This window comes from Xyrauchen texanus, chromosome 4 (genome assembly GCF_025860055.1).
Source record: "Xyrauchen texanus isolate HMW12.3.18 chromosome 4, RBS_HiC_50CHRs, whole genome shotgun sequence".
Lineage (NCBI taxonomy): Eukaryota > Metazoa > Chordata > Actinopteri > Cypriniformes > Catostomidae > Xyrauchen > Xyrauchen texanus.
The window spans coordinates 22,679,441-22,698,450 of NC_068279.1; the positions used below are offsets into that span (position 1 = coordinate 22,679,441).

The 19,010-nt window shown below is 37.0% G+C and overlaps 1 protein-coding gene across 3 annotated transcripts; it reads right to left on the bottom strand.

The window, feature by feature from the left end:
* Positions 1–809: 809 nt before the first annotated feature.
* Positions 810–17,792, bottom strand: LOC127639048 (serine/threonine-protein phosphatase 2A activator-like). 3 transcript variants are annotated; one of them, XM_052120877.1, is made up of 10 exons: positions 17,749–17,792; positions 14,382–14,491; positions 11,897–11,983; positions 11,633–11,758; positions 8,298–8,415; positions 7,796–7,895; positions 7,403–7,527; positions 7,080–7,180; positions 6,001–6,108; positions 811–3,839 (listed from the first exon to the last, which is right to left on the bottom strand). In XM_052120877.1, the coding sequence occupies exons 1-10, from the start codon at positions 17,771–17,773 to the stop codon at positions 3,765–3,767; spliced, it is 975 nt and encodes a 324-aa protein (XP_051976837.1). In that variant the 5' UTR covers positions 17,774–17,792; the 3' UTR covers positions 811–3,764. The 3 variants fall into 3 exon arrangements, with proteins under 3 accessions (XP_051976847.1, XP_051976837.1, XP_051976851.1); XM_052120887.1 differs by lacking the exon at positions 6,001–6,108 and having other exon boundaries at positions 810–3,839; XM_052120891.1 differs by lacking the exon at positions 17,749–17,792 and having other exon boundaries at positions 11,897–11,986.
* Between the last annotated feature and the right edge of the window lie 1,218 nt (positions 17,793–19,010).

Genomic DNA, 19,010 nt, shown 5'->3' on the forward strand with positions numbered 1-19,010 from the left:
GAGATGTAAAGTCGTTTTTTTGCCGTTTTTACAGTCGTTTTAGGGTTTGTTAACATTACGTCATCATGGCAACAAAGTTGTAAAATTTGCTATAACTTCACACAGAACAGGTTAGTAAGCAGTTTTTTCATACTTAAATCATGGTAACACACATATTGTTTGCATCTTGTAGCTATAATTTTGAAAGAGTATTTTAACATTTACTGATTGGCCCCATTCACTTCCATTGTAAGTGCCTCACTGTAACTTCTATTTTTCCTTTTTTCAAAGAAAAGGAGGGACAAGTCAAAATGAATGTTTGTGGTAATCAACATTAGGCCACAAATGCTGTTGATTGAGTGTAACTTTAATTGAACCCAGAATATTCCTTTTAGGTGATTTGGCACTATAAATTCTCCTTCCAACCCAGTAATGCAGAAAGAATGTTAATTACAAAAAAAAAATGTGGAGATTGATAGTAAAAACGACTTGTATATTGATCGGTTTCTCACCCACATTAATGATATTGTTCAAAAGATATGGATTTAACCACTGGAGTCATATGGGTAAATTTTATGCAGTCTTTATATGCTTTAGGAGCTTCAAAATGTTGCACCTATTCACTTGTATTGAATGGACCTACAGAGATGAAATATTTTTCTAAAAATCTTAATTGGTGTTCAGCAGATGAAAAAGTCAAACACATCTGTGATAGCATGAGTAAATGATGAGATAAAGGAATAGTTCACCCAAAAAATGAGTTAAGGCTTTGGTAAATGTGTAATACACATTTATTTATTATACAGTTGACTGAAAAACAATTGTTGATAGACAGCGCAGTTCCTCTGGATTCAATTTGAATTATCAGATTTTGATAAAGGTAATTCTCAAATTACATTTCACCTAAGAGTTTGGAATTCAAGATCAAAGAATGATCAACTACAACTTAACACCAGTTCTGATAGTTTCATATCAATTTGTTTTATATGCGCATTTTAATGCGTCTCTTATTTTAAAATCCTTTAAATCTTTGATTTATGACACCCATTATCACTCTAAAGGGTGCCTGCAGCATTGTGCTGAACTAAAAGCTTACTGTGTGAGGTAAAATGGGATAAATATTTGTGCCGATGCAAAATATTCTAACAGAGTACCAGCATTACTGCATTTGTGTGACAAAAGCTTTACACTAAATTTCGATAATTATACAATTCTGTCCCTGTTCTTTGTAGTGACACTACAGTAGTGTGTGTCAAGATGGAGGAAATGTTCTGATGCAAACTGAAACCATTTATTTACAAAGAATGAAGTTTAGAAATCAAAATTGTATAATATTAGTGAAATAGCTGGACCCAAATTATTTTCTTTAAAGGAATATTTCACCCAAAAAATTCTCTCATCATTTACTCTTATGCCATCACAGATGTGTATGACTTTGTTTCATCTGCTTTACTCAAATTAAGATTTTTAGAAGAATATGTCAGCTCTTTTGGTCCATAAAATGCAAGTGTATGGGTGCCACAATTCTGTCAGCATAAAAGTAATCAATAAATCTCTAGTGGTTAAATCAGGGTTTCACAACCACTGTGCTGCATTGAAGTCTATGAAGTGACTTTACACAAAAGGGTTTTTCCACACACACGTTTTTGCTTCACCAATTATGTCTTTGAGAGTACCAAGCAACAGTAAATATTAAAAACTGACCAAATTTGTGGAGACATTGAATGTCTCATAATTTCTTTTAATTAAATATTACCTTATTGTTTACAAATATCAGAGACCCCAGTTACTGAACTAAATTAAATTCACCAAGAAAACGCTTAAACATAAACAAGTCATTTTATTACTTTCTGCTATCAAAGCAACTGCAAGTTTTTTCCTCTCTTCCAAATACAGGTTTTCAATGTTTATTGTGCACAGCTCCTGCTTTTTTACGTAGCAAACTTGTAAAATCGCCACTCTGTGACGTTTTCTGCAACTCTTGTCATGTGGAGGGCAATGCGGCGCTTGACGCCGAGTTCAGCCTCCGGAACCAAATTTAAACTGCCATGAGAAGTCGTCTGTCTGAGGCAAAGACAAAAAATCTAATGACAATTACCTCCGCATCAGTCTCCCTTGATGCGTTTGATTACGCACAGGTGAGTTTAAGTCGATGTGGACCAGGAGGATAGTTTGAGTTGTCGATTATGTTCTGTTCAGTACATTTTTTGCATGTTTTGTTAATATTTTAATCGTATTTGTTTTTGTAATATTGCGTTGTATATATGTCGTGTTTTAGTGGCCTCCGCTGTCACTGTGGTGAGAAAAAAAAGAAGAAAAAAGAAACATTCATCTGCTTCATGTCTCTGTTGTTCATCTGTTCTCTAAATAAATTAATAAATGCATAATCTGCTATATGCTCATCCTGTCATGATTAAAAATGAAAATATGAATGAAAATAAAAGCTATTAAACATCTAATTGTCATTAAAATATGACCATTAAAATGATGGGTAATAATAGATTGAGACAGAATTTTTACAACCCTGTACGTCAAAATGATGGACGATGAGAAAGTCTAATGCAAGCACTGTATGCGACTTTCTTTTTTTTTTTTTACATAGCCGAATTTCAAACATTACAAGTAAACACACTACTAAGACATACAGAAAACATGGACAAGTTCTTGAAAAGGAAAAATATTGACTATGATTAGCCTATGTGGGATAGTGGTGTGCCGTAGAACATTTTAGTCGTAAAAAGTGTGCCGTGGCAGAAAAAAGGTTGGGAAACACTGGGTTAAATCAATGTCTTGGGAAGCGATATGATAGGTGTTGATGAGAAACAGATCACTTTCATATTCTTCTTCTCTTGTTTTTGGTGATTCACATTCTTCATGCATATCACCCCCTACTGGCAGGGAAAAGAATTTCTAGCAAGAAATTACTTAAATATTGATCATCTTCTCACCCACACCTATCATATCGCTTCCCAAGACATAGATTTAACCACTGGCAGGGCAGGACTGGTAATCTGGCATACCGGGAATTTTCCCGGTGGGCCGACGCATATTGGGGCCGATCAGGGGCAGACTAGCCATCAGGATAACTGAGCAGGCTGACTGGTCTGCCACGAAACGTGCCGAATCGGCTGCAATAAGCTAAAATGGGCCGCCGCGTTATGCAGAACAGACCACAAAACAGCGCCGCAATATGCAGAAAAGGACAGCGAAATTCTGAACATTAAACCAAAACCAAGCCTCATTGTGACAAGCTCTGTGTCTATATACACAAATAAATATAAATACCAATCCAACTGAAAATATATGTGCATAACCGTATCAAAGGTGCTCACTGCATGGATCCAAGGAGTAGTTCAACTTGCTTGCAGGGAGTAGATAAATAAAACCATAGACACAAATTGCATCAAATAAGTGGAAGTTAGTGATGTGACCATCAGATGTGGAATTTCTGTCAAATACACATCTAGCAGATTGTGTTGAGTAGGAAAGGTTAATCCTGCTTCTGGATATTTACCTTCCTGTAGAGTTAAGAATTTAGAATTTCCTGTAGAGCAACTTAAACACTCATGAACCAGATAATCAAGGTCTACATGAATATGTATTAGAGGCAGGATTGGAACAGAACTCTACAGGTAAGTAGATCTACAGGAGCAAAACTGACCACCTCTGGTGTAGAGGATGCATATTAAGGTTTGTTAACGGGGGTTGGGTGGTATGAAGCAGTTTCGTCCAACGTTGGAGGTTTGGTTGTGCTCTGACAAGATGTGGATTCTTTTTGTTGTCACTTATGGTTTGACTGGCTGAATAGAGAGTAGGCTGCCAAACTTGAAATGCTGGATGACTGGGAATTTTTCTAGACACTGTGAGAGGGCAACAAAAAAAGTTAGTTAAATTCAACTGTGCAGCAAGGGAATAGATTTGCAAGTTTTTAAAAATGTCTGATACCATGAATAAGGTTTACAACAGAGGTATATCTGCACACATCTTTGCTCTTAAAATGATTGTGCTTATTTTGGGAAACTATTTTAATGTCCGCTTTTCAAAAGAAAAGTGAACAACTGCTGCCTAAGGGATACGCCCTGGCAAATGATCTAATATAGTGTCACTTTGCTTGCTATCAAAGTCTCAATTACAATTTCATGGACATAATCACTCATGTACACACAAACATACAGTTTTGTCCATATATACTCGCAACAGGGTGAAATCAGTGAACACAAATTTAGGAATGTTAAGCCAGTCTGTTATTGACAGTTCCGTAGTATACTGTACATGGCATAGTATGGTTAATGCAGCACTTGTGACAAGAATAAAAAAAATTATATTAAATTATAGTAATATATAATATAAAAAATAATCTGTACTTTGACATTATTGTATGTAAAACAATTATGTCAATGAAGATATTTTTTAATTAATATATCTGATGAAAAAAAAGATAAAAATGTTTAATATAACTTTCATACTCTTATACTCTTAAGAGTCTTATCATCTAATTGGTAAGAAAAGTGTTAAAATCACCTATCCCCGGCACATAGAAGAGCAGGGCTAACACTGTCAAAGAGAAACTGAGAGTATGACACATACGGGGGTGGGGAAAGACAGACAGGGTGTGTGAGAAAGAGAGAGCGAGAGAGAGAGAGAGAGAGAGAGAGAGAGAGAGAGAGAGAGGAGGGGAATTTGCAGACAGACTGGCCCCTAAGCTTTGCTCTGTGCTGAGGGGAGAAAAGGGGGAGGGAGCACAGGCATCTTCTCAACACAGGATGTGGGCTTTGGAGGAGGGGGTGGGGCACTGGGTTCTTCCCCTGGAACACACATGCTTGCTCAATTAACTCTTTCTAGTCCATTCTTAAAACTTCACAGAGTATCTTAAGAGTCAATGCCTTAGCTTTATAATGAAAAAACTGCAGACAGTAAAGTGAAATTGGTGGGTAGGGTAGTAATTCTAAATCTTGAATAAAGTGTTTATTCCTTATTTTTATAATGATAACAAAGGATTTAGTGGATTAACTTCCAGTACCAATGTACCATTTGCACACACTATAAAATACACTATAAAAGGAATCCATTGAATCAGCTTAAAGGGATAGTTCACCCAAAAAAAAAATTCTGTTATGTTGTGTCATACCCATATGACTATTTTATTTTGTGGAATACAAAAGGAGATGTTAGGCAGAATTTAACTTCAGTCACTATTCACTTTCATTGAATGAAGAAAAAAAAAAAAGGAATGAAAGTGAATGGTGACTTATAATGCATTCACATTCAACGCGAAGCGAGCGTTTCGTGCGGTGCAATTACAAAGTCAATGCAAATATTAGAATAGATGCTGGGCGTCACGAATGAAGCGAATGGCGAGCAATAATCAAACAGGTAAAATAGATTCATTCAACTCGACCGAAAATCCGCATGACGTGGTGTCGCGAAAGTCTATCAGCATTGAGATTGTCCGGATGTCACTGACGTACTGACGTAGTAGCAGAAGAAATCTGGAAATTGTTGTAGCGGTGTGTGGGCACCCGGAATTGTATGACACAATGTCAAACATGTACAGAGACTGGAAGAAAAAAAACATAGCTTGGAGGAAAGTGTGCGAGGAAGTTGGACTACCTGGTAAGTTCTGAAAATATGTGCGGCTACTTGATTACAGCTATTGGTTGTACTTTACTATGAACAGAGTCATAGAAGCACCTCCTCCTGTCCTTTTCCGGAAGAGAGGGGGAATTCTCGCAGGTTTACATTACGCGCGAACACAAGTTTAAACACACATTTATACTTGCACGAGCAATGCAACGCGAAACTTTTCTTTGCGTTGTATGTGAATGCACCATTAGGCTGTCATTCTGCCTAACATCTCCTTTTGTGTTTCATGGAAAACAAAATCATCCAGTTTGGAACAATGTGAGGGTAAGTAAATTATGACAGAATTTAAATTTTTTGGGTGAAATATCCTTTTGAAACACTGTAAACTCAAAGATATTTTTTTATATCTATTAGTTTTCATTATACCATAATACTTACTTCCGCTTTGTACATTCGTATGAGACCTTGATTGACTTTGGACCAGGAAGGAACAGCACTGATGTTCCAAAGCTGGTTAGAGTGTTCGGCAAAGGGGCCTGTTTTCATCTAACGGAAGGAAATAAAGAAACAAGAATATTGTGATTAAAAAGATCCTATATTTTGGACATACTGTGTAATCAGCAACATTTCACAGTGGCAACTTCTCTTCAAATCCTCAATTATTTGTTTACCTAATTTATATGAAGTGTATGGAAACCACTGATACTAGTAAATTAATGGCAAAACAACTTAGAGATCGTTCATAAAAATAGTTGGAATTTTTTAACACTAAGGAAATAAACGGAATATGTACACAGAGTATACAAAAATAATAATAGAATAATTTTACAAACAGTTTTTTTTTTTAACTATACTGTAGTACTTGAAATGTAATTATCAACAAAGTCACTGAACTATCAGGCCTATTCATGATAGTTTATGAGCGGGAGGAGCTGGGGAGCTGCCCTTGGGAAAGAGTACTTTATGAATGATAGTGCTGTGTGGCTTTACTCCATACACACACAGATTCTCAGACTGCCCTCATCAAGTTGGACTTTCCCAAGACCCACTAAACTCTCATAGAGGAATGGAGAGAAGGAGAAAGAGAGTGATGGGGGAAAAGAAAAAGAAAGGAGGGGGTGGGCCCTAGGGGCCCTAGGAGTGATTCACAACAACGTGCAGGGAAGGAAGGAAATGACTCATGTGAGTGGAGTCCAAACACAACCTCCCTGAGAGAGAGAGAGAGAAATCTTTTATTTCTAATTTTTTAAAATTCTTATTATTGCTTTATTTTTTTGTATTTTTTTTCAATACAGTGTGTATTTTTAACGTTACTAGTTAATTTGACTTTAGCAATGTAAACCTTTTTTACCATGCCAATAAAGCTACTGGAGTCTGAATCCCAGATGACACAACACGTTTTAATAGTACATGGCAAGTATTTACTCTAAGAATACATTGTGTGTGTTTCATCCCCAAATCAAAATAAGGAAAAATTCTCATTAAGCAAATATGAGAAGTTGTCAGACCACATGCACCTCATTGATGAATTTAATGCACTCCAGAAACATGTAGTCTTGGTGGTACTCATTAACAAACTTCTCCTCCGCAAAGTGCCTGGGCTCCAGGGTTGGGTGGTCTACACACAATTGTTGAACAAACACAATTCAGTTGCTCAATATAATAACAAAATATTTCTGAGCTCTAGGTCCAATAAACAGTTACTGAAGCCATTAACAAAAGTCTTCTTAAAAGAAAAATGTTTATAAATGAAGAGGCATTTCCAGAAAAGACAGCGCATTAACAGTGTTTAACACTATACAATTGTAAGGAAAATGGCCAACAAAAACCAAGCAGTTACCTATAAGCTGTGAACTGCCCCATATAAAGGGAAGGAACTGAAAGTCATCAAGACCCCACACGCCCTGGCTCCCCGCTGGCTCCATCCTGTACGTTTTCTGCAGTTTGCGCATCACTAGCAGATACCTAAGACAATCAGATTATAATGCTTGCAATAATGCAAACGAGTTTGCCATGGCTGACCTTCACACCATCAACCAAAATATGCTGGATCTATATTACAAAACCTTTCTTATTGGCATTTAGTATGCAGGAATGAGAGAGCAGTGAGGTGACTTGTTCAATACAGAAGCCAGTTTAACAAAGAGATACTAATAAGAGGTATAGATTTCATGTGAAGACAATCTGCATTATATTCAATGCTGGAAGAAAAGAAATAAGAAGATCCACCAACTTGTCAAAAACTTTAAATACGATGGCCAGCTGGTCCTCTATGCGCAGAGCTCCCACCTTACAAAGACAGCAGAGGAATGCAGCAAACGCAGCCTCGTGACCTGCACACCCAAATATATAATTCTTAAGCTAAATAATGTAAAAATGAACTATTTTCTTATAGGTGGACTTTGATGTGAAAAGACAACATTAATACATACACAGCTGCATTGAGGATGCAAGTGCTCAGGAAATTGGTGTGTCAACAGTACCCTCTAGTGGAAATGTGCTATAACAACATTTTACCTTTGAATTCACAAGCTTATTCTAATAACGGGAAACATTTTTCTTTGTACAAATAATGACTTTGACAGTGTAGACTTTGACATAATGTCTGATGGTGACATTGGACAACCAAACAAACATAACATACAAACAAATAATAACTTGCTGCAAGTAGAAACACACACACACACACACACACACACACACACACACACACACACAAACAAACAAACACAGACCTGTGCCATAATCGATTCTGGTGGAGTTGCCGACAGACTCTTTCAGGTATACAGCTATCTCCGGAGCAGCATCATGACGGTTTGATGGGAGAACAGAAGTCACCAGAGCATCAGCCTCCTGCACACACAAAACACTCTTACATCAACAATTTTAAAAATCACAAAAAAAAAAAGCATTCTACACAGATTTTTCCAGGCTCATTTGAGAAAATATATTTTTTTCTTCAAGTCAGTCAGTGAATACTTTCTGAAAGTACTTTATACTTAAAGCTGAAGTATGTATATGAAGTATATGCCTTTCAGTGTTAAAATACTTTCTTCTATCCCAGCTTAATATGCAGAGGCAACTAGAAGTCATTCAAAGGTTACATTTCTCAAAAACTGTAAAGCCTTTGTCTCTGTGGCACTGTAACATTTCTGTGTTTGTTTAGAGCGACCACCCCAACGTTACTCAACCAACGGCATGAGTTGGGGGTGGGACTTGAACAACAGCAGACGAGGGGTGTATTCAGAAAGCGGTTTAGAAAACATTGTTTATTTTTGCAATTCCATTCGGTGGGGCTTGTATAGCAGAAATTGCTTACAGTGCATTCAGAAATTATTCAAAGATCTTAATTTTGTTTCACATTTTATTATGTTGCAGCCTTATGCTAAAATGCTTTAAATTATTATTTTTTTTTCACATCAATCACATTACTACAGTCCGTATCCTAGAACAAAGCAAAAAATAGATTTTTGATAACTTTGCACATGTGTGTGTATATATATATATATATATATATATATATATAAAACTGAAATATCACATTGACATAAGTATTCAGACCCTTTGCTATGACACTTGAGATTTAGCTCAGGTGCATCCCATTTCTCTGGATCATATTTGAGATGTACACTTTGACTGGAGTCCACCTGTGGCAAATTTGATTGATTGGACATGATTTGAAAAGGCACACACCTGTCTATATGCAAGGTCCCACAGCTGAAAATGCATATCAGAGCAAAATCCAAGCCATGAGGTCAAAGGGACTGCCTGCAGAGCTCAGAGACAAGATTGTGTCAAGGCACAGATCTGGGGAAGGCCACAAAAAGTTTTTTGGCTGCATTGAAGGCCACTGTGCATTGAATAGCACAGTGGCCTCCATAATTCTTAAATGGAAGTTTGGAACAACCAGGACTCTTCCTAGAGCTGGCTGCCCAGCCAAATGGAGTAATTGTGGGAGAAGGGATCCTGTGTGGAGATAGGAGAAACTTGCAGAAGGACAACTATCACTGCAACACTCCACTGATCTGGGCTTTATGGTAGGGTGGCCAGACGGAAGCCTCTCCTCAGTGTAAGAGACACAAAAAGCACCTAAAGGACTCTCAGACTGTGAGAAACAAGATTCTCTGGTCTGATGAAACAAAGATTGAAAAGTCTGGCCTCAATTCCAAATGTTATGTCAGGAGGAAACCAGGTACCATGCAATACCATCCCAACAGTGAAGCATGTTGGTGGTAGCATCATGTGTGGGGGTGTTTTTCAGTGGCAGGGACTGGGGAACTTGTCAGAGTTGAAGGAAAGCTGAACGTAGTAAAATACAGAGATATCTTCACTGACCAACCTGGTCCGGAGCGTTCAGGACCTCAGACTGGGCCGAAGGTTTACCTTCCAACAGGACAATGACTCCAAGTACACAGCCAAGACAACGCAAGAGTGGGTTAGGGGCAACTCTGTGAATGTCCTTGCGTGGCCTAGCCAGAGCCCGGACTTGAACCCAATCGAGGGAGACCTGAAAATGGCTACCTCCGACGGTTCCCATTCAACCTGACAAAGCTTGAGAGGATCTGCAGAGAAGAATGGCATAAAATCCCCAAATTCATCATACCCAAAAAGACTTGCCAAAGGTGCTTCAAATAAGTACTGAATTAAGGGTCTGAATACTTATGTCAATTTGATATTTAATTTTTTTTAGTAAATTTGCAAATTAGAAAATATCTGTTTTTTGCTTTGTCGTTATGGGGTATGTTTGAGTGTAGATTGATGTGGTAAAAAAAATATTATTTTGTATTTTAGAATAAGGCTGCAACAAAAGAAAAATATATGTGAGAAAAAGTAGACATGGAAATGGAGACAGAGGCTGTCATTCTGCCTAACATCTTCTTGTGTATTCAATGGAATAAAGAAAGTCATATAGGTTTGGAACAACATTAGAGTAAGAAAATTATGGCAGAAGTTTCATTTTTCATTCAGTTTATTACCACTTTAAAACATGTTAAAAACTGGTCATATACATGTACATAGAAAGCATTTTAAGTAAGGTGCACTGATGTATCAGCTGCCAATACTTATCGGCCAATTACTGACCAAATTAAAAACATCAGCATATTGGTTAAAAGCATGAAAATGCTGAATTCATAAACCGATGGTTTATTTGTAATTAATTAGTAACACACTTTGTAAAAACTTTTAAGAATTATAAAAGCCACAATATGTAGAACGGTTGGCACACCAAAGATCATGTAATACTTAATTTGTATTCCTTCTTGTTCTCATATTACTGTGGCGAAACGTGACAGTTGTGAAAGTGGCCCTTATCTATAGGCTACATGATGAGGTAAACCATCCAACATGCTTTGAAACCAGCAGACTTTGACTTGAGACATCAGTATAATATTCATTTGCACTGCATGATTGATTGAAATCGCAATATGGCCTTGCTTGATTACTAAGCCTTAAAAAGCTATATTTCAAAATATAGTCTGTATTCAACACTTCAGTCGGATCTCTGTGAGCAAGCGGCGCCTTCTAGCGGGCTGGATAACTATATCCATTTAATTAGTATAACACCGAATTTAAAAGAGGGATTTGGGCTAAATCTTTTTTATTTTTCCCATGGTGTGGTTAACATTTACGTGGAATTCCCCAACATTTAGGTTATGCCTAGTATGAATTTGTAATGTTTTATAATATACAGTACATACATGTAAAATGTGAGTTCTATTGTATTAAATGAAAAAAAAAAAAAAAAACACCTTAAGTATGTTTATACTGCATTATCTTTTATAGTGGCTTTCTTTAAAATCTTGGCCTGTCATGTGTTCCAATCCAATCAATGTTCAATAGAAATTATTTCTTGTTCGAAAATTAAAAAAGCCTTTGTACCACTTAAATTTTTAGAGCATAATTCTTAAGTAAAACAGTGATCTGATGACAATGTATCGGTCTATGGTTTTTTGTAAAATCAGTATCAGGCAAACATTTTCATATCCTTGCATCCCTATTTTTGAATATTATTACAACGGAGTATGAAAGAAATTCAAATGAGCAGGATTTTGATTAATTGTCTGCTAACCTGGTCTAGCTTGGCACACCAGGTACGGAAGGCTTTATTGCCAAAGCGAGAAGGCTGGTCCACTGGTGGAGTCTCATCGATCCAGCGATCTAGTATTCCCAACACAGCAAGCAACTTCTCCACTGTCTAATAGCACAGAGAAGCATCATTTTAAAAGTTGATCCACTGTATTATCAGCAGCAACATTTATGTACCAGTTAATTAACCCAGAACACACAGATAAACATGTAGCAGTATAGTGATCAGCAGGATAGTGTGACCCACCTCGGACACCTGGTAATCACATGTAAGTTTCTTTCCCTTCACACCTTCATTTAGGGTCAGAATGAATCCCATATAGTCTGCATATGCCTACTTACACAGAACAGAAACACATGCACCAACACAAGCAAAAGGGGATTTAATGATGTGACAGCAAATTCATACTACACAGAAAATAGAGATTCTAAAATTAAAAAAATTAATTTAAATACCATTCCATTATTGGAATGATCAGCTTCTAGATAGTTTGGCTGGCTCTTAGAGGTGTTGGACTTTATACTGACACCTATCTGCAAAGACACATGAAGTTTATAATCTGCTGCTGCAGCTGCCTCACACCAGAGTTGCTCATCATTTGTTTATTTCCTTGTCTTCTCAAACTAATAAAATGGACATTCTTGGATTCAGGTCCAAATCATTTTCATGCGGTGTTGGTAGTTTGTGCTGGCAATGGCATGTCTTTTACAAACACTGTGCTGCAGATCATTGTGGTTTGTTATATTGTTCTAGCAGAGAGTGCGTGTTTGGACATTTTATTTCTGTACTTGTATTTGATTTTGTTTGGACTGATGGATCACACACATTTCGCTCCGTAACATCACTCTAGACTACACTGTTGACATGGGCTCTGTTGCAATACCTTACACTTAATCGTAGAAAATATTCAGTCTTAGGTCAGTTCATATCGCTGCTTTATTTTAAGAATGTGAAATGTCAGAATAATAGTAGAGAGAATAATTTATTTCAACTTTTATTTATTTCATCACATTCCCAGTACGTCAGAAGTTTACATATACATTAGTATTTGGTAGCATTGCCTTTAAATTGTTTAACTTTGATCAAACTTTTTGGGTAGCCTTCCACAAGCTTCTCACAATAAGCTGCTGGAATTTTGGCCCATTCCTCCAGACAGAACTGATGTAACTGAGTCAAGTTTGTAGGCCTCCTTGCGCACACATTCTTTCAGATTGAGCATCAGATTGAGGTCAGGGCTTTGTGATGCCCACTCCAAAACCATGACTTTGTTGTAGTTAAGCCATTTTGCCACAACTTTGGAAGTAGGCTTGGGGTCATTGTCCATTTGGAAGACTCAACTGCAACCAAACTTCAACTTCCTTGTTGAGGTCTTGAGATTTTTCTTCAGTATATCCACATAATTTCTTCCTCATGATGCCATATATTTTGCAGCAAAGCACCCCCACAACATGGTGTTGGCACCCTCATGCTTCACAGTTGGGATGGTGTTCTTTGGCTTGCAAGCCTCACCCTTTTTCTTCCAAACATAATGATGGTCATTATGGCCAAACAGTTAAAAAAATAATTCACCAGACCAGAGGATAATTCTCCAAAAAGTAAGATCTTTGTCCCCATGCGCACATGCAAACTGTAGTCTGGCAAACTTGTATGTTGGTTATGGAGCAGTGGCTTCTTAATTGCTGAGCAGCCTTTCAGGTTATGTCGATATAGGACTTGTTTTACTGTGTATATAGATACTTGTCTACCTGTTCCTCCAGCATCTTCACAAGGTCCTTTGTCCCATGGTGTTTATACTTGCATCCTATTGTTTGTACAGATAAAAGTGGCACCTTCAGGCATTTGGAAATTGTTTATAAGGATGAACCAGACCTGTGGAGGTCCACAATCTTTTTTTCTGAGATCTTGGCTGATTTTCCCATGACGTCAAGCATGAGGCACTGAGTTTGAAGGTAGCCTTAAAATACATTCACAGGTACACCTCCAATTGACTCCAATTAGCAGAAGCTAATCAAAAGCTAATTGGCTAGTTGCCTAAATGCTTGACATAATTTTCTGGAATTTTCCAAGCTGCTTAAAGGCACAGTTAACTTATGTATGTATAACTCTATGTAACTTCTGACCCACTGGAATTGTGATATAGTCAATTAAAAGTGAAACAATCTGTCTGTAAACAATTGTTGGAAAAATTACTTGTGTTATGCACACAGTAGATGTCCTAAACAACATGCCAAAACTATAGTTTGCTATTATGAAATCTGTGAAGTAGTTAAAAACATTTGTTAATGATTTGAAGCGGAGTGTATGTAATCTTCTGACTTCCACTGAATATTGTTTGTGTTGTTAGATTATTTGATCTGCTTATATTGTTAAAAGATCTTATGTTTATGAAGCACCTTGTACACTGAAAAAGTGCTATATAAACTATGCTCAGTAGTAGTAGTAGTAGTAGACTTCTGTAGATAGAAAAATTACTATATTTAATAAGAAAATAAAAATGACAGAGCGCAATTTAACTGGAAGAATTTATGCAGAGGTTTTCATGATTATCTCTTGATCTTTTAGGGCTTTGTCTCCAAAATACAATAACACTGCAGCAACATGCTGCGTGATAAAAGTGTGTCAAACAATATAGCTTCCTATTCTTATTTTAGACTCCAGGGGCACTGGGAAAGAAAAGACTGAAAATGAGCTAATATCCATCTCTCTTTGATTGGTGGGTTGTAAAACATACCTGGGATCTTTTCCATTTGCCCATATCAGGCACCATGCTAATCTCCTTCTTTGGTACCATAAAGTTGAAGCTGACAGGACTGGGAGGCTTGTCATCCTCATGGGAGGAGCCTGTGTAAGAGACAAAAATATCAATGGATACTGCAAATTCGAGCCAAATTAATGTTTTGTCCATTTTCTCTATGAGGGACAACTAATCTAGAAATTAAAGTACAACAGTGATGACATTTTCAGGCACTCTCACCTTCTTTTAATCAATATTAACATATTTGTACACCTTAATTTATTAATACTGATTTATTTTTGCTGCATAGTTTTTTCATTTCAAGTCTTGCAATACGGAGTTGCAAACGGTATGTTTGGTTTCTGCAGTTCTGAACTTGCATTATAAAATCTATTACAATCACATACAGTTGAAGTCAGAAGTTTATATAGGGTAAAGTCATTACAATTTATTTTTTACCACTCCACAGATTTCATATTAGTAAACAATAGTTTTGGCAAGTCGTTTTTTTTGCACATTGTGCATAACACTAGCAATTTTTCCAACAATTGTTTAAAGACAGATTAACATTTAATTTACTATAAAGCAATTCCAGTGAGTCAGAAATTTAACTTTGCCTATAAGCAGCTTGGAAAATTCCAGAATATTATGTCAAGCATTTAGGCAATTAGCTTCTGATAAGGTGGTGTCAAATGGAGGTGTACCTGAGGATGTATTTTAAGGCCTACCTTCAAACTCAGTGCCTCTTTGCTTGACATCATGGGAAAATGAAAAGAAATCAGCAAAAATCTCAGAACTTTTTTTTGGACCTCCAAAAGTCTGTTTCATCCTTGGGAACAATTTCCAAATGCCTGAAGGTACCACGTTCATCTGTACAAACAATAGTACGCAAGTCTGAACACCATGCTACCACACAGCATCATACCACTCAGGAAGGAGACGCATTCTGTCTCCTAGAGATGAAAGTACTTTGGTGCGAAAAGTGCAAATCAATCCCAGAACAACAGTAAAGGACCTTGTGAAGATGCTGGAGGAAACAAGTAGACAAGTATCTATATCCACAGTAAAACTAGTCCTATATCAACATAACCTGAAAGGCTGCTCAGCAAGGAAGAAGCCACTGCTCCAAAACTACCATAAAAAGCCAGAATACAGTTTACAAGTGCACATGGGGACAAAGATCTCACTTTTTGGAAAAATGGCTTCTGGCAAGATGAAATTATTTTTTACTGTTTGGCCATAATGACCATCGTTATGTTTGGAGGAAAAAGGGTGAGGCTTGCAAGCCGAAGAACACCATCCCAACCGTGAAGCATGGGGTGGACGCATCATGTTGTGGGGGTGCTTTTCTGCAGGAGGGACTGGTCCACTTCACAAAATATATGGCATCATGAGGAAGGAAAATTGCGTGGATATATTGAAGAAACATCTCAAGACATCAGCCATGAAGTTAAAGCTTGGTCGCAAACGGGTCTTCCAAATGGACAATAACCCAAGCATACCTCCAAAGTTATAGCAAAATGTCTTAAGTACAACAAAGTCAAGGTATAGGAGTGGCCATCACAAAGCCCTGACCTCAATCCGATCGAATATTTGTGGACAGAACTGAAAAAGTGTCTGCGAGCAAGGAGGCCTACAAACCTGACACAGTTACACAAGTTCTGTCTTCAACTTATTGTGAGAAGCTTGTGGAAGGCTACCTAAAACGTTTGACACAAGTTAAACAATTTAAAGGCAATGCTACCAAATGCTAACAAAGTGGATGTAAACTTCTGACCCACTGAATGTGATGAAATAAATAAAAGCTGAAATAAATAATTCTCTCAACCATTATTCTGACATTTCACATTCTTAAATAAAGTAGTGATCTGAACTGACCTAAGACAGGGAATGTTTTCTACGATTAGGTGTAAGGTATTGTGAAAAGTTTAATTGTATTTGGCTATGGCGTATGTCAAGTCTCCTGGTTCTCTTTTGTATTTCAATATTCTGTCTAAGAAGGTCCCCAAAGAGTGATTTATCCAGAAGCATATAAAACGATTGGTTATAATCCCTAAATCCCAGTATTTGTATATATAGTTATCTGAAAGTAAGAAAAAAAAAACTTCAGGATTAGAGTTCCACGCTGGCCCTTGATGGATTAGTTTGACAAAATCAAATAAATGATACTGCTGAATGGACACCATCAACTCTTTCCCTGGGTTCTGATCCAGGTCAGAGGAAAAAATGCTTGCTTGATCTTGAGCCCTTTGTACGTCACTGTGGTAATGGCAGGTAAATTATATTTCCTGTGGGTTGATATGTCCAGAGTAAGATCATGACTTTGTGTGCAATGGCAATGAGCATCACAATTTAATGTGTTTAAGTTAGTGCTGGATGTACAAACAAAATAAAATAGAAATATCTACACAAAAAGTGATGTGAACTTTGGCATATTGCCCACATTTAACTTAAACTCATCTTGCCATGAGTCTTTCTATGCATATATTTCTATATCATTCTACTGATTAGTGGAAAGAATGAGGGACCTAGCTTGGAGGTAGAAAGTCGTTTGAGGGTTATACAACCTGAAACATGAAAAAACTAAATTACCTGTCCTTTAGGTGTATGAGCAGCTCCAAGTTGGTTTCAGTCTAACAACATATTAACATATTTCTCTGACCCAAAGAACAATTTTCCAAGTTCTTTTAACAAAAATAATAAACTCCACACACGTGCAAAATGTGTTCCCAGGATCATCTCCGTGCAAAAACGGATCACCAACCAATTATACATAATTCCTTTATTAATAACTGCTGGCCTCCCTAACTCCTCTTCCAGCAGCAACCTTCGTTTCCCCAGGAGGTCTCCCATCCAGGTACTCACGCCCCACCCTGCTTAACTTTATTGGGCTGCAGGTGATTTGGCTGCTGACACATGGGACACGCCATTTTTAAAGCTGATACGAACCATTACAAACAAATCAAGTCGTGATGCAATTTATGTAAATATGATGAGTTAGCCAGCTAACTTTGAAACTGAGATAATTCACAAGCTACGTCCAAGACTCTCACTAAAATCAAGCAAAATATTGTTGCAATTAAATATATAGTATTACAAAGAACGAGATTTGTTTCCTAAAGAAAAGGTTTAATAACCGATATATGCGCCACATCGCTGAGCTAAATGTACATCAGAGCTGTCAAGACTCCAGTCGATTCATTACATGAGGCGTGGCGACACTATAAGCGTTTATCAACACGTATGCACATCCCCTTCAAGCACAGAAGCGTTGAACAACAAAATATATAATCGGCAGGTGTCAATGGTATCACCGCTTTAAAGTGACGTGTGTTTAAACGCAGATATGATTGAAGTGCTTTACCTGACTGCTGTTCAGTATCCGCCATTGTGGGAACATGGAAACACGCCCCTTCAACTCTCTCATCAGCACTTTCGCGTCTCTAAGATCCAAACAACTGATTTGTGAACTTGAACTCGATCAGTAAATTAAAAGTGATGTAGGAAAAATCACCAAATGTGCGTTTTGTTGGTCAAAGTTGTTTTTTGTTTAATCAGAACCTTTATTTCACATGTGTTATACAGAACAGTATAAATAAATATACCTTGATGCGAAGTGACTGGTGTAGTTTGCGGTCAAATGCAACCTTTAAAGTAAAAACGTGTAAGTAAAATAATTTTAAAAATAAAAGCTGAGATTCTTGAAAAAAATGAATGTTGGCTTAGTAGTTTGGAATGTTTTTATTATTATTATTATTATTATTAACATTTCTTTAAAAGATAAGCTGAGAAACATTTTGTATATATTATTAATATTTGGAAAAACTGTGTTGACCAAAAAAACCCTTGATGTCATTAAATCAACAGTTTTGTAGAAAATGCTATTATTGTTTTCCTAAATTTGCTAAACAAACGTGGAAACAAATACACCTTTTCTACGAACTTGTTACATGTGTTTTAATGTAGATTTTACAAAGATGTCTTATCATTTTCTGGGACAACCACTATGGGATCAAAATCCTGTCAAAATTATTGCGGTCACGGATCCAAAAATAATACAAGTGAATCAATAAGTTGGGTTCTGAACTCACGACTACATTGGGTACAGCCAGTAAAAACATGCATCAGACATCCACACCAACCCAACCTTCTTTTTTAATTTTTATTTTTTTTAGATATGCATACAATAACCTACAAATAAGGAAGTCTTAAATAATGCCTAAATTAAAGACTCTGTTAACTAAAGTCAGCTGACTTGATACATGTGTTATCAGACTATGATTATGGCCTACTTGGACAACACATTGTTTCCTAGAGCTTGCAGAAAATACTCAAAACAGACAAAAGCAACATATCAACCACAAATTATATAATTTTGAGCAGCAGCTATCTGAGTTGCACTGGAGTGACATCACCTCCCCTCTTCGAATGATTGGCTAGAGGAGCTTCTGATCAAGAAATAGTGGACCAATAGGGATGAAATATGCCCCCCCCCCCTCAAAACTCTGCTCACAAGTTTTGAAAACGCAAGCGCACAACTTGGAAACAAAAGCAAAAAACAAAAAGTGTACTTACAGTGTAAGTGTACATTTTTTTTTTAAATATGAGCAAAATTGTCAAAGAGCA